General features: G+C 37.0%; 2 protein-coding genes across 2 annotated transcripts in view; one reads left to right on the forward strand and one right to left on the reverse strand.

Annotated features, from left to right (window-relative positions):
• LOC137618073 (uncharacterized) overlaps nt 1-8,796 on the forward strand; it is a 32,156-nt gene extending 23,360 nt beyond the window's left edge. Inside the window, exons 6-9 of the mRNA XM_068348041.1 lie at nt 508-648; nt 3,445-3,595; nt 4,127-4,226; nt 8,651-8,796. Of these exons, the coding sequence (XP_068204142.1) occupies nt 508-648; nt 3,445-3,595; nt 4,127-4,226; nt 8,651-8,750 (492 nt within the window). The 3' untranslated portion in view covers nt 8,751-8,796. The remainder of the gene's footprint in view (nt 1-507; nt 649-3,444; nt 3,596-4,126; nt 4,227-8,650) is intronic.
• Nucleotides 8,797-10,616: 1,820 nt separating this feature from the next.
• The window catches only part of LOC137618074 (U1 small nuclear ribonucleoprotein C-like), a 29,084-nt gene continuing 26,442 nt past the window's right edge, over nt 10,617-13,258 (reverse strand). The window contains exon 6 of the mRNA XM_068348043.1: nt 10,617-11,175. Coding sequence (XP_068204144.1) covers nt 11,075-11,175 — 101 coding nt within the window. The 3' untranslated portion in view covers nt 10,617-11,074. The remainder of the gene's footprint in view (nt 11,176-13,258) is intronic.

Consider the following 13,258-nt stretch of genomic DNA (forward strand, 5'->3'; position numbering starts at 1 on the left):
GGATAAAAACTTCAAAATAACAAGAGGAAGAGAAACATGGTTAGCATCAATTATTACACAGGAGAATGAAAAAAAAAATATCTTTAATTTTGCTTTTTTCTTAACCCTTTTACCCCCCCAATGCTATTTGGAACTTTCCAACCCTTAACCCCCAGGCGTTTTTTTTTCAATCACATTTTGCAATATATTTTTTTTCTAAATTGCGCTAACAGCCTTAATTTTCGTCATAGAGGTCAGGTTGGTCTCATTATTTTGGAAAATGCCTGAAGTTTTCATAAAGTTATCAAAAATATGCAAAAGAATGTGAAAAAGTTTTTTGCAAGGATGTACTAGTACGTCAATGGGGGTAAAGGTATGAGTTTTGTGAAACGTACCAGTACGTCTGTTGGGGGTAAAATGGTTAATACTGCATGCTTTTATAAAAATAAAAAAGGGAAAACTTGAATTGTTTAAAGCTCACAAACAAAACAACCGTATAATATTCTGCTCGCTCACTCTCTTTTGCAGGCTGTGGAGATTTTTCGTGAGACAGCCCTAATGAAATTACAGGTAGTGAAGATAAAGTGTCATCTTCCTGCCCCCTACACCGACGTAATACTCGACAATGCAAAAAACCTGTCCCGTCTTGAGATTGCTTGTCTCTGTGAGGTTAGTAGTTATGAAAATGGTATTAATGCTGGTAAAGGAAAGGGATTTTGACAAAGGAAAAATCTATTTCTGGGGAGATACCTGTGACGCCCGGTGAAAAGAGTCCTTCCTTACACTTTTCTGATATAAATACTTCCAAATATACCAGAGAAATTAAAGTATGGAATGCAGAGGTTACTACCCTCGCGCGAACACCCTGTGGGCGTCGTTTATAAAGCAGGGGCATGTGAAAACCACTATTCACAGGCTGTCTCCCATTTAGGTAATTCTTTCATCAAAGGGGAGGGCCGTAACAGAGGCCCTATCTACTTTACCTGAACTATCCTACCGACGCCCGATGCTAGCGCCACCTAGATTAGACTACATCCTTCTGTTGGACTTCGTAAGCGAATAGTCAGTGTCAATATGGCAAATAGATAGTCGTCTTCATTTGTTTTGAAAATTATATTAATATTAGTGCAAAGAAATAAGAGATTTTGAATTATTTTAAGAATAGTCAATGTCAATATGGCAAATAGATAAGTTTTTATCATTTGTTTTGAAAATTATATTGATATTAGTGCAAAGAAATAAGAGTTTTTTAATTATTTTAAGAATAGTCTGTGTCAATATGGCAAATAGATAGTCTTTATCATTTCTTGTTTGGTTTTCTGTCCGGAAATCTAGGTTTGACTGCAATCTGTGGATATGACGTGCAGCTTGGAATATCCTCACTATCATTATCAATGCTCTAATGTCAGGGTCTCCATAACTGGGTCAGACATATACCCGTAAAGAAATAGAGTTTTTGAACTATTTTAATAATAGTCGGTGTCAAGATGTCAAATAGATATTGTCTTTGTTTCTTTCTTCCATCAATACCAATGCTCTAATTTCAGTCAAGTTCTCTCTGTCTTCCTCTGCTATTTCTTTGTTCACCCATGATCAAATACCAATTGGAGCACACACATATTTACCTCGGTTCTCCTTTGCTTTCTTTTTGAGGTTTTACTGGATCAATTAGTCTGCTTACCAGCATATTTTCCCCAGTACAGTAATGCCTGACACACGAAATTGATTCGGGCTGGAGTGGCTTTCGTAAAGTGATTTTTTCGCGTTGTGAGTCACATTTCACTTGCAAATTGCCTAATGTTCCAAACCCTACAAACCACCCCATTAAATCTCATTATAAAGCTACAGTATAACCGCAATGAAATACTGTACAGCCAAATACATTTGAACCATTCAATATACCTAAGCCAAATGTTAATACCTGTAAATTAAATAGTTATAACATCATGTTATAATAAATGGAAAATAATACAATACATACAGTACAATACTGTACTATTATAGTTACCCCTATTATAGACTAGAACTACATTTTCTGTCTGAACCCATTTTCTTCAACTCTGTGATGGGTGACTATTTTATTCTCGGCCTAGCTGGCACGTCTTTCCTTAAAGTGAAACATTTTTCGTAAAGTGAGTCATAAAAATATTCGCATCTCGTTTCCAAGCTTGAAAATTTCGTAAGCAGTGTCTTTCGTGAAGAGAGGTATGACTGTACCACATTTAGGAGAAAGAGATTGCTTACATGTAATGTGTGGCTTTATCCAGTTGTGACCAGATTGGGGAATGATGTTCCTTATCGTACAGTTGAATTGGTGCAACTTAGGAGTCAGACTTGCAGTGAATATTTTTATGTTGAACAGGCTGACATCTCTCTTCATACTAGTTGTTTGATTTGAAATCAAAGTTCCAAAATTGATCATTGTACTTTCGTAAGGATCCTTAGGCATTCAATTAAAACTTTCTTAGTGTCCTGATAAAGTTTAGGCATTCAATTAAAACTTTCTTAGTGCCCTGATAAAGTTTTAATGCTCGAGCATTAGCATTAACCAAGAAAGAGGAGCGGAGGAACTATCATATTTAGTTTTTTCCACCTGAACAATTTAATATGGTTTTTGTTGGCATTGAGAGTACAGATTACTTATCAGCAGTTCCCTTATGTTATTATTTTTGAATTGAAACATTTGTTTATATTATGTTCTATTGACAATCTTTGATTTCAAGTTAATATTTCCCATGGCCAAAGGCATATTGTTATGATATAAGGGGACCTGAACATAGAGAGTAGAGGTCCCCTTTTTGTTTTGTTTCATTGTTGGTGTCGGCTACCCCCCAAAATTGGGGGAAGTGCCTTGGTATATAGATAGATAGATAAGTGATTTAATCCTTTATTTATAGTAAGGTTATCCCCTTTATTGCACCTCTTTTGTTTTCATTGTACTTATATCCGCTGTCGTGTTTCGAGCGTTCATATTGTTGAGTGGACCAGACCCCCCCCCCCCCTTCCAACAAAAAACGGGAAGCCATGATTTCGTCTTCTTTTTGAGTCAAACCTCTACACATATCCTTCTCAAATGCAGTAACCTTAACAAAAAACAAAATTTTAATTGTAAAATATATTTCTAATTACAACAATCTTTATATATCGTAGAGCTATTATCCCATCCCAAAAGCCCTGTGTCTCTCCTATCCCATTTCACTATGCTAACTGCAAAAAAATTAATTATCTTTTCAGGTAATTAAGCCAAAATTATTCAAACAATAGAGAAAACCTACATAGAAAACAATGGCGTAGGCCTAGTTTTACGTATCGAATTCATTCACTTTATCCTAATCGCAAAGTAGACGTATCTATATAGTGTTCGAATGTCTTTAATTCTAACTTCGACTTCGCATAAGTAGTTATCATTGTAAAGGTCTTAAGGTTTTAGGCATTTCATACCGTATACTAATTTGTACTTGACAGACTGGTGATGATAGAGTTACTCAGCTCATGCAGAATAAATGCCTAGAAAAACTGAGGGAGTTTGATGTTGGACGGGCACCAAAATTAACGGTTGCATCTGCAAGGAAGTTGGTGAAAAATTGTCCAAAACTTCGGCAACTACAAGATCTGGGTAAGATACTTCTTAACTTCTTACTTTCTAAGGTTATTTAAAGTAAATCATACACCTTGCATACAACCAATCATTTTATTTGATATTTACAGTCGTACTATTATTAGCTTCATGGTAATTTTTGATGAGAGATCTTCTCTTATTTGCGATCTCATCTGTTTTCAGAATTTTAATTTGTTTGTCCTATTTTGTTATTGTCTTTCCTCGAGATAGCTCATATGTAAAGTTTCCAATATTCATGGGAGAAGTCGTGCTAATTGTATCTTGTAGGTATTAGTTGCATAAATGTCCCTATCATTTGCTGACATGACCTAGACAATTTTGACTGGTGTCCAGTTCAGTATAAAGGAGTGTTTCTAGTCATTTGATACCTGGTTGTGGAGCTCTTGAGATTGTAGCATCTTGCCTTTCCAACTAGGTTTGTAGCTTGACTAGTAATAACATCTCGACTCATTAGTTCAATTGTGAAATTTTATCATGGAATTTTGTAATGATCATTTTGTGTTCACAAAATTCTTTATATCCTTGTAGGTGGCTGGAACATTAAAACCGAAGAATTCAATGCATTTTTAAAAGAAACAGAGGTCGAAAACTACGATGTACAAATTGTTTACAAACCTAGAAGAATCAGGTAAGATTAAAGGGAAAATTACTTTGAGAAATTTTAATTAATATTCTTTTGCCATTTTAGTAATGTTGGTGGCTTAGCATTTTTTGAGTGTCCAAATTTTTCAAGCTTGATCTGAGAATTAGGTTAGTGGCTCATCATGTAGTTAAGAAAATTTTGGCAATCAGAATACAGATTCTTTAAAAATTAAGGCCCTTAAATAATTAAGTAAATTTTAGCATGTACCAACAAAATATTGCTCTTACATAAAACCATTGGCTATAATTATTCTGATTCATTGTTGCTATGTTTTCCAGCATAAAAATGCTCGAGTCTTAGCACTTTGCACTGAAAAAGAATTATAATGTTTGACAATGTTCATGGGTCCCCTGTGGACTATTGATCATTGGTAATAACCTAGCTCATTCTGCTCTGTGAAAAGGATCAGAAGCTGGAAGAATGAGGGATGTGAGAGGACAGATAAAGTGCTTGATATACGTTTTGTCATAAATAGCCTAAATTGTTATAGAGGTAGGAGGCCAAGCAGATTAAGATTCCATATAAGAGTTGGATGATGGTTACTAAGGTCTACTTGAAAATAATAGGTTAGGAACCTAATGTAAATATTCTGGGTTACTGTAAGGCTTGAACACTCAAGAGAGTAAAACAAATGGAGTGTACTTTCAGTTCTTAACCCTTTACTATACAGCACCCTCGTTCAGACTTCTCTTCCATCTAGCATATCATACAACTCACCCTCTTAGCGAAGGCTAAGGCGAGAAGACAGCCATTTTTAACCTAAGATCACAGTCTGAAGCCTGATTTAAAGGTTTGTAACGCATTCCTATCAAAGAACAAAGACTTTCATTACATTCTAGAGGTGGTCTCACTTCCGAATTGAGAACAAGCCCATTCAAATCTTCGTATGAGCATAGTCAGCTGTTCCGAACAGGAAATGTCTAACCCTTTCAGTCTAAAGACTGAACAGGGTCCTTCCTCCCAGAAATAATGTAAAATCTCGGCAATTAAGGGTATGGTGACTCCAAGATTGCTCACTTTACTTGCTAAACTTATGTCAAAGACCTCCTAAGGTATCCAGACATCTGTTTTGCCACTGGTCGTGAAAAAAGCTTCTCTGCGAGAGGAGATGCTGGATAACTTCCAGGCATTTAGATGTAGGGATCCCAGAGCCTGATTGTTAAATCTGGTCATGGAGATGATGTAGTAGGTCGTGTAAAAGGGTCATTAACAGGTTGGTTGACAATTGCCCACTGTTGAGGAGTTTCTTCAACAGGAGGAACGCATGCATATCTAGATGATTCCATAGGTACTGGAAAACATTCTGGAACACTGCTTGTGGGTCCAGAACTGGCAAGCAGAACACCAGATTTTTCCCGTTTAGGGACGTTGCAAACAGGTCTGTTGTTGACGAACCCCAGCCATCAATTTCTCCAGAGGGCTCGGAATCAACTATCAAAGACTTCTTGTTCATTTTGTCTGCCAAAATGTTCTTCTTGAACCTGTCCAGTTCGGAATTTTGATGGCTAGTTGGCAGAGTTGCCATGAAATTGTACCTTCTTTATTTAGGTATGCCGCTATGGTCGTGTTAGCGAGTGGAAATGTTGAAGAGCAAGAAAAGTTTCCTTCAACTCCAGTAGGGTTATGTGGCATTACCGGTCTGACTCGAACCATAGCCCAGAGGCCAGGTTCTATAACAGGTGAGCACCCCACTCCTCCGAGAAGGTTTGAATCCAAGAACCAACAACAGAGCTTCTTTTGCTCCAACCCCACTGGGATAGGCATTCCCCGGGGGAGTCCCTGCCCTGAGACCAGGTCGTCTGTTGTCACTGAAGTGACTGCATGTGAAGGTTACTGGTGGGCACTAAGCATTCTAATAAAGCCAGGTGACCTAACAAACACTGCCACAAGTGTATTTGTGGCAAGGTTTGCACCAAGAACTGATGAGTTACTTCTAGGAGTCTTGCAACCCTTTCCTGCAATGGGAGGACTTTTCCCCCAAAAGGTGTCTATCTGCATACCTAGATATACCAAATTATGTTTTGGGCTCCAAGAACAACTTTTCTAAGTTCACCATGATCCCCAGATTGCAGCAAAACTCAAGAAGCATGGCTCGATATCGAAGAAGGGCCTCCATTGAGGAGACGAAATAAGTGAACATTTGAGGTGCTGTTGACAGACCAAAACACAACACTTGAAAATGGTACAGTATATCTTTCTGTGCAGCATGAATCTTAGGTACTTACTTGATGACTGATGGATTCGGATCTGGAAGTATACGTCTTCCAAATCCAACATGCTCATGAAGATTTTAGGTCTATCAGTCTGTCTAACAGCTGCTTCGGTCTCCATCTTGAACGGTGCTTAAAGGACAAACTTGTTCAAGGCTGAGAGGTCTATAACTGGTCTTCAACTTCCAGATAACTTCCTCAATCCCTCTGCAAAGGACAGAGATCTCGCAGGATGAACCAGGGGAGTTGATGGATGGGATGACGAACCCTTTGCGGTAGATAGAGACCGTCCAAGCTTTGGCCATATGGTGTCACCACTAATGCCACCTAAGCTGCAGGCATCCTCCTATTGGTGGTATAGCAGGAAGAAGATCGCAATCCGTGTCCACCACCTCTCCCCACTCGTCCTTTTTGCCTCTTGCCCTGAAAAGGTAGTTTGAAAAGAACCAATTTCTTAGCAATTTTCAGTTTCAAAAGTTCTTTCAATGTCTCGTGCGTTTGTCTTGCCACGTGAGAAGCTGTAGGTGACGAGGAGGTGCATCAGGATATTACGGCCCAATGAAGAAGGAAGTTCTGACTCGCCTTTCTTCATAGTTGCCTCCACGTCCTTGAGAGGAAACAAGGACGGAACTTAATCAAGGAGTTATGAAGTAGGTGAGCCTCCCTCTTTGGCACCTTTTTCTGGAACGTGTTGTTCGTCAAGAAACTCCATATCTCTTGCACCTGAGGGAACAATATTTTTGAACACCCACCGCTTCTCAGGAGCAGAGAGATCTTCCGTCGTGGTAGGAAGCTAATGGTCCCAGACCAGTGGTCCAGCCATGAGAAAGCCCGAAGAGTCACTTTTCCCACCCTTTCCATGTGTGTGTGTGGGCCTCTGCAGATGAGAATGTCACCGTCAGGGTAGCCATCCTTTGCATGGTCGAACCTTGAGATAAGGCCGACACTGCCTGTTCTAGTGCTAGTGGAGAAGATAAGTTGTCTTGAATGCTATAGTACTTTCTATCTCACAACGGATAAGAAAGTAATTTCGACGATTTGCTCAACCTAAGGGAATCGCGTCTGTTATCTGTTGGCTCTTGGAGCATGGCATAACATTGCACAGATTTCTTCAACCTCAAGAAAGACCCTGAAGTTGAAGAACCTTTCAAGACTTGTCCCTCTTTAAAATTACACACACACACACACACACACACACACTGCAATCTGAAAAGAATAGGGAAAGTTTAAATTTTTAGCCACCCAGCCTTTCTTCGATAACAGCCAAGATCAAAGTGAAGGTATGAGTGAGCGGAGGAAGGATGCTTCTCCCTGTTACCACAGGTAACAACCTCGTTAAAAGTTTTCAAGCTGTATGCCAGCTTGTGCCAATTTCTTCATTGATGCAAAGAGCGTAATGTTTGTATTCTGTGTAGGAACAAGTAAACAGCTGGGAAAATAGCCAGTATCTACCTATACATTAACTAAGTAATGGTAATGTATAAATTATCCATGCCATTTCATGGTACACTATTACATATCCGAATATAAATATACTGTACAATGTTCGTGTAGCACACGTTATACCACCATTTTACTTAGATTGTTTTGTATATTTTTGCCTGAATTTTCATAAACAGTTCAAGGGTATGCTAACACCAAACCATCACCTAAAAACCTACGGCTAAGTCGAGGCTAAGTCATATAAAAGTCAAAGCACAAGAGTAATAAATAAAATGATAGAAATATTCTATAATCATCAATTCCTATGCTGTCTGAAGCACATAATTGTAATGGCAACCTAAAACCCAATGTTTTTTAGTATCAAGTGTTTTTCAATGGTTGGTCAATTTACTGTGGAAGATTGATTCCATTTCAATTATTATCTTTAGGGAAACAAGATTATTATAAACGCTATGCGTAAAATACTATGATCCCAGTAGCTGTTTGATTACGTCATCTTTAAAGCTCTGTGTTCAAATTTAGAGATAGGTGATGTGTTTGATACTAGAGCTATTTTATTTAACATTGTTTCATGCAAAGGTCATCACATTTTATATACACGACGAACAAGAGCAGAGTAACGTACAATGTAACCACATTTTTTATGATTAAAAGAACATTAAATAAGACCCAAACTAAATCTGTAAGTGATTTGAGTTTATAGTATTCTCTCCATTATTAAAAAAAATTTTCTAATTTTTTTTTTTCTTTTCACAGAAATGACAGTCACAGTGATGACGATCTCATGGACGATTCTGACGAAGAATACGGAGTTTGGGGACCAATGAGAAATCTTTTTCCACATGTCATACTCTAGATTTTATTTATTCATGTATGAGTTGAAATATATATTGTAAGGATTATTTAATCTACATTCTTTTGGTAGCCTTTCAAAATATTCGTCATATAACCTGACCAAACTTTTAAAAAAAAATTGATCATACGCGCGCACTACATGAACTTAACATTACCAATTTTTTTGTGCCACTCAGCAATAAATAACAAACCTCTATTGGGTATTGAAATTATTTTTTATACTCTACTCACACTCTTGAAAACCATCTATCAAGACTTTATACAAGTAAGAAGGCCAGAGGCAAAACTTAATACAACTGGCAGGTGGCATAGTACTAAATGTTTAGCAAAGAGATATGTTGCTTAAGAGGATTAAAAAGTGTCTGCTATGCATTGAAATCTGCTGTCCTATTTGTCTCTGGAATCAAGGGAAAACCATCACACAATTGGTGTGCCACCTATTTACACGAGCCTTTTAAGAAGTGTTCTAAATGCTAACATTGAAACAAAAAACCTCAAATCATCATAATCTCCTCATTGACATGTCTAACTTGAATGCTTCCCTACATTATTTGCTGGCGATTCTTGTAAATTAAGAAAATTTTAAATAACCCAACCAACAATCCATATTATTTTGCAAATAAACCTTGGAAGGTCCTCAAAACATTATGACAGAAATCAACCCTGATAGTGAAGTTACGTGGTGAAGAGGTACACTTCCTAGTAGTAATTCCAGTAAAGCATTAGCACCAGTAAAACTTGTTCATTTAAGTTGGCAGCAAATGACTGAGACCCTCCTTTATTACAACAGATTTAGATAAGTTCTAAAATAAAAGGCAGGGGAAAAGTACGATGAATAATTAAGTACAATTTATAAATAAATTCAGGGGGAAATTATAAATAAACCAATTACTGTCCGTACTAGAAATGTCCCTGACTCAGTCCAGACCAACTGATACAGTAATGTCTGCAACCTCACTGTCAAGTGTTAAGAACAGGAACAGGAAGACTGCAAGTCTACCTGCAACCATCCACAGCCATTCCCTAGTACTCTGGTCCTACCTTGGTTGGCCCCATAGAGGGTAGTGAACTTAATTTTCAGCCTTGAATATACCTCTGTTCATTACTTCTATCTTGCTGTCCAAGCTGTAAACTTTTAGTTCATGCTGCCACTGCTGAATTTTTTCATTAGTTACACAGATGTGCTGAATGGCTTCTAAGACCTTAGTCTTTTACCTTGTGGCTCAAATTCCCATATAAATTTTAGCTCGGTTGGAGACTTGTGAGCTTCGGTGGTGATCATAAGTATAAATGGTTGGTTTCTGGGGTGTTGTCCTGTGGCTTGCTTTTTCCATCTTTATTAGGAGCTCTAGCTCAACATTCCATGCCACTTGCACTCATCTAAACCTGTTGGCCTTTATACATTGAGGGTACACACAGGGATATCAAAATAAAGCAGACAGTTTGATTACCGTACCAAGAAATTATTATATAATTGGAGAGCCTTCCAAGAAATGGTCCTCTGAAATTGATCACACAAAAGCTAAAAATCTACACGTCACATATCTAGGTAAAGATGCCATTACTATCTCATCCTCTAGACCTCAACTGTGCAACAGATCTTGAAGCTATTCTGGTCTTGTAGTTTCTATCAAGCAATTAGAATGTAATGGATGTTGCAAAGGCATCTTGAAAGAAAATACGAACAGATAAGGCCCAACAGATTAATGTAGTTCATGACAAGAAATACATTGTGCATGGAATCGGAAGTCATATCACTAAATGCCTCTAAATCGTTCATCCTGTAGATATAAAAGTACTTTATTATGGTTTATGGATAGAATAGTTACGTCTTACAGCTATAGGAAGTTATTAAGTATACAAGTACAAAAGAAAGACATTTATTAATGAAAATGTAAGTCATACGAATCGCCATGAAAGTGATTCACTTAAAATAACATAAATATTCTAATTACAGTAAAAAGAAACTTTCAAATTTCTATACATGTTACTCAAGATTCACAATTGACTCTGCCCTTCTTTCATTTGTACTTTATTCAAATAAAGTGAAACAAAATACAATAGATGTTACCCATGAAAATAGAAAAGCTCAAAACTCCTTTTATGATTTCCATAAAGCTATTAGAAAAATTACCTATAAAGTTAAACAAATTGTTTGAAAAATTCATGAAAAAAGGGTTAATTTCACCACCCCTTGAGTTGTATAATGCTAAATATTAGCATTGAGATAACTTGCCATTATTTGCATTTAAGCATACAAACTATCTTTACTCACATATGAACTCGACAAGAGCAGTTTAATTTCGAAAATAATTTCCTAGACCATTATTGCCTTATTTGGGGGGGCCCAGCCATCATGGGGGGACGCATGCCTCCAGGACCCATCATCATAGGGCCCATTGGTCCGCCCATCGGTGGCCGCATACCTGTTGATGAAAAAAATCATGAAGCACAAATGCTATAGGGTAATTTTAAAGGTGACCACATAACTGTAGATAATAAAACTAATAATACAGTAAACAACATACGATTGCAGTCCAAAATTTTTATCTAATTAAGAACCACATACAATTTGTCTAAAATTTGTTTCCTCGTTCATTAGTTAAAAAGTGTAGAGAAACCTACAGCCAGCTTCCCTTGCTTGAGGGTATACTCAGGTAAACTACAGTATTCTATCCGTTCCACTCTGGGCTATTTTGCCTGTTGGAGCCCTTAGGCATAGCACCCTGCTTTTCCATCTAGGGATGTAGCTTAACTAGTAGTAGTAGTAGTAGTACAAATACCAAGGCCCTTCCCCCAATTTTGGAGGGTAGCCAACATCAAACAAATGAAAAAAGGGGACCTTTCCTCTCTTATGTTCCTCCCAGCTTGACAAAGGACTCAACCGGGGGCATAATAACAATTAGAATAGCGCCAACGTATCCCTGCGTGTCGTAAGAGGCGACTAAAAGGGCTGGGAACCCCTTCTGTATTATATACTCCGGTGAGACATCGAATAATAATGATAATAATAATAACTGTTCCTGGAAATGGATCAGCATTTGTCGGTGAGAGGCCTTCCTTTGGCCAACCTTCAGCTTCTTTTGCTGTACAGATATGTTATTATTATTATTACTAGCCAAGCTACAACCCTAGTTGGAAAAGCAAAATGCTTTAAGCCCAAGGGCTCCAACAGGGAAAAATAGCCTAGTGAGGAAAGGAAATAAGGAAATAAATAAATGAGAATAAATTAACAATAAATCATTCTAAAAACAGTAATAACGTCAAAACAGATATGTCCTATATAAACTATTAACGTCAAAAACAGATATGTCATATATAAACTATAAAAAGACTCATGTTAGCCTGGTCAACATGAAAACATTTGCTCAAACTTTGAACTTTTGAAGTTCTACTGATTCAACTACCCGATTAGGAAGGTCATTCCACAACTTGGTAACATCTGGAACAAAACTTCTAGAATACTGTGTAGTATTGAGCCTCATGCTGGAGAAGGCCTGGCTATTAGAATTAACTGCCTGCCTAGTATCACTAACAGGATAGAATTGTCCAGGGAGATCTGAATGTAAAGGATGGTCAGAGTTATGAAAAATCTTGTGCAACATGCATAATGAACTAATTGAACGACGGTGCCAAAGATTAATATCTAGATCAGGAATAAGAAATTTAATAGACTAATTGTTTGTGGAAACATAAAAGTTCTGAAAAACTTTCCATCAGTGAATTTTGACGGTTAATCTATTAATTCAAATAACACACCTAAATTCTGAACACAGAGTGGAAATAAATTACTGTACAGTACCCAGAATTTCAGGTATCTAGATTTACAAATTATTCATTATTAACTAAAAAGGACAACACTGTAACGTTTTTTTTTTAATTACACATTCAACAGACATTTAAGTCGATGTATTTGTTGCCCCTTTCCATACATTTTTGCGAAATTACCTTTGGATTAGATCAATGAATACACGAAGCACATGAACTAACCCTCAAACTTACAGATAAATCCTTTATATCATTTGAAAAATCTTTATTTCAATACTTGTCCAAAATTCACTTGCAATATGTTTTCAAGCAATAGCTTTGAAACAATATCACAAATTTTAGGCAATTTGTATTTATCCTAACAGTACTTACCTCGAACTACTTTCTTAGAAATATTAACTTCTGGGTTCTAAAATAACCCACCGTTAAAAGCATCTGTTTATCGTCCCATTTTCAAAATGTTTTTGAGTCCACTACATTTGGGGTGTATCACTGAATATCAGGCAAGTTTTGAAATAATTTTTAAAATTTAAATAAATCTTACCAAATATTCATTTGCTGACTACTTCATTTAATTGAATGGAAGAATAGTGATAACAGAGGGTTGTGAAAACACACCTCGCTCGAAATCATGGAAATTCTAAGAAAAAAATCCTTGAATGCACCTTGTTATTGATTCTGTTACATTTTGTTTCCAATATTGAGGTGATAAACCATTCTTTGTTTTTATTTTCATGCAAT

This window comes from Palaemon carinicauda, chromosome 24, assembly GCF_036898095.1.
Source record: "Palaemon carinicauda isolate YSFRI2023 chromosome 24, ASM3689809v2, whole genome shotgun sequence".
Classification (NCBI taxonomy): Eukaryota; Metazoa; Arthropoda; class Malacostraca; order Decapoda; family Palaemonidae; genus Palaemon; species Palaemon carinicauda.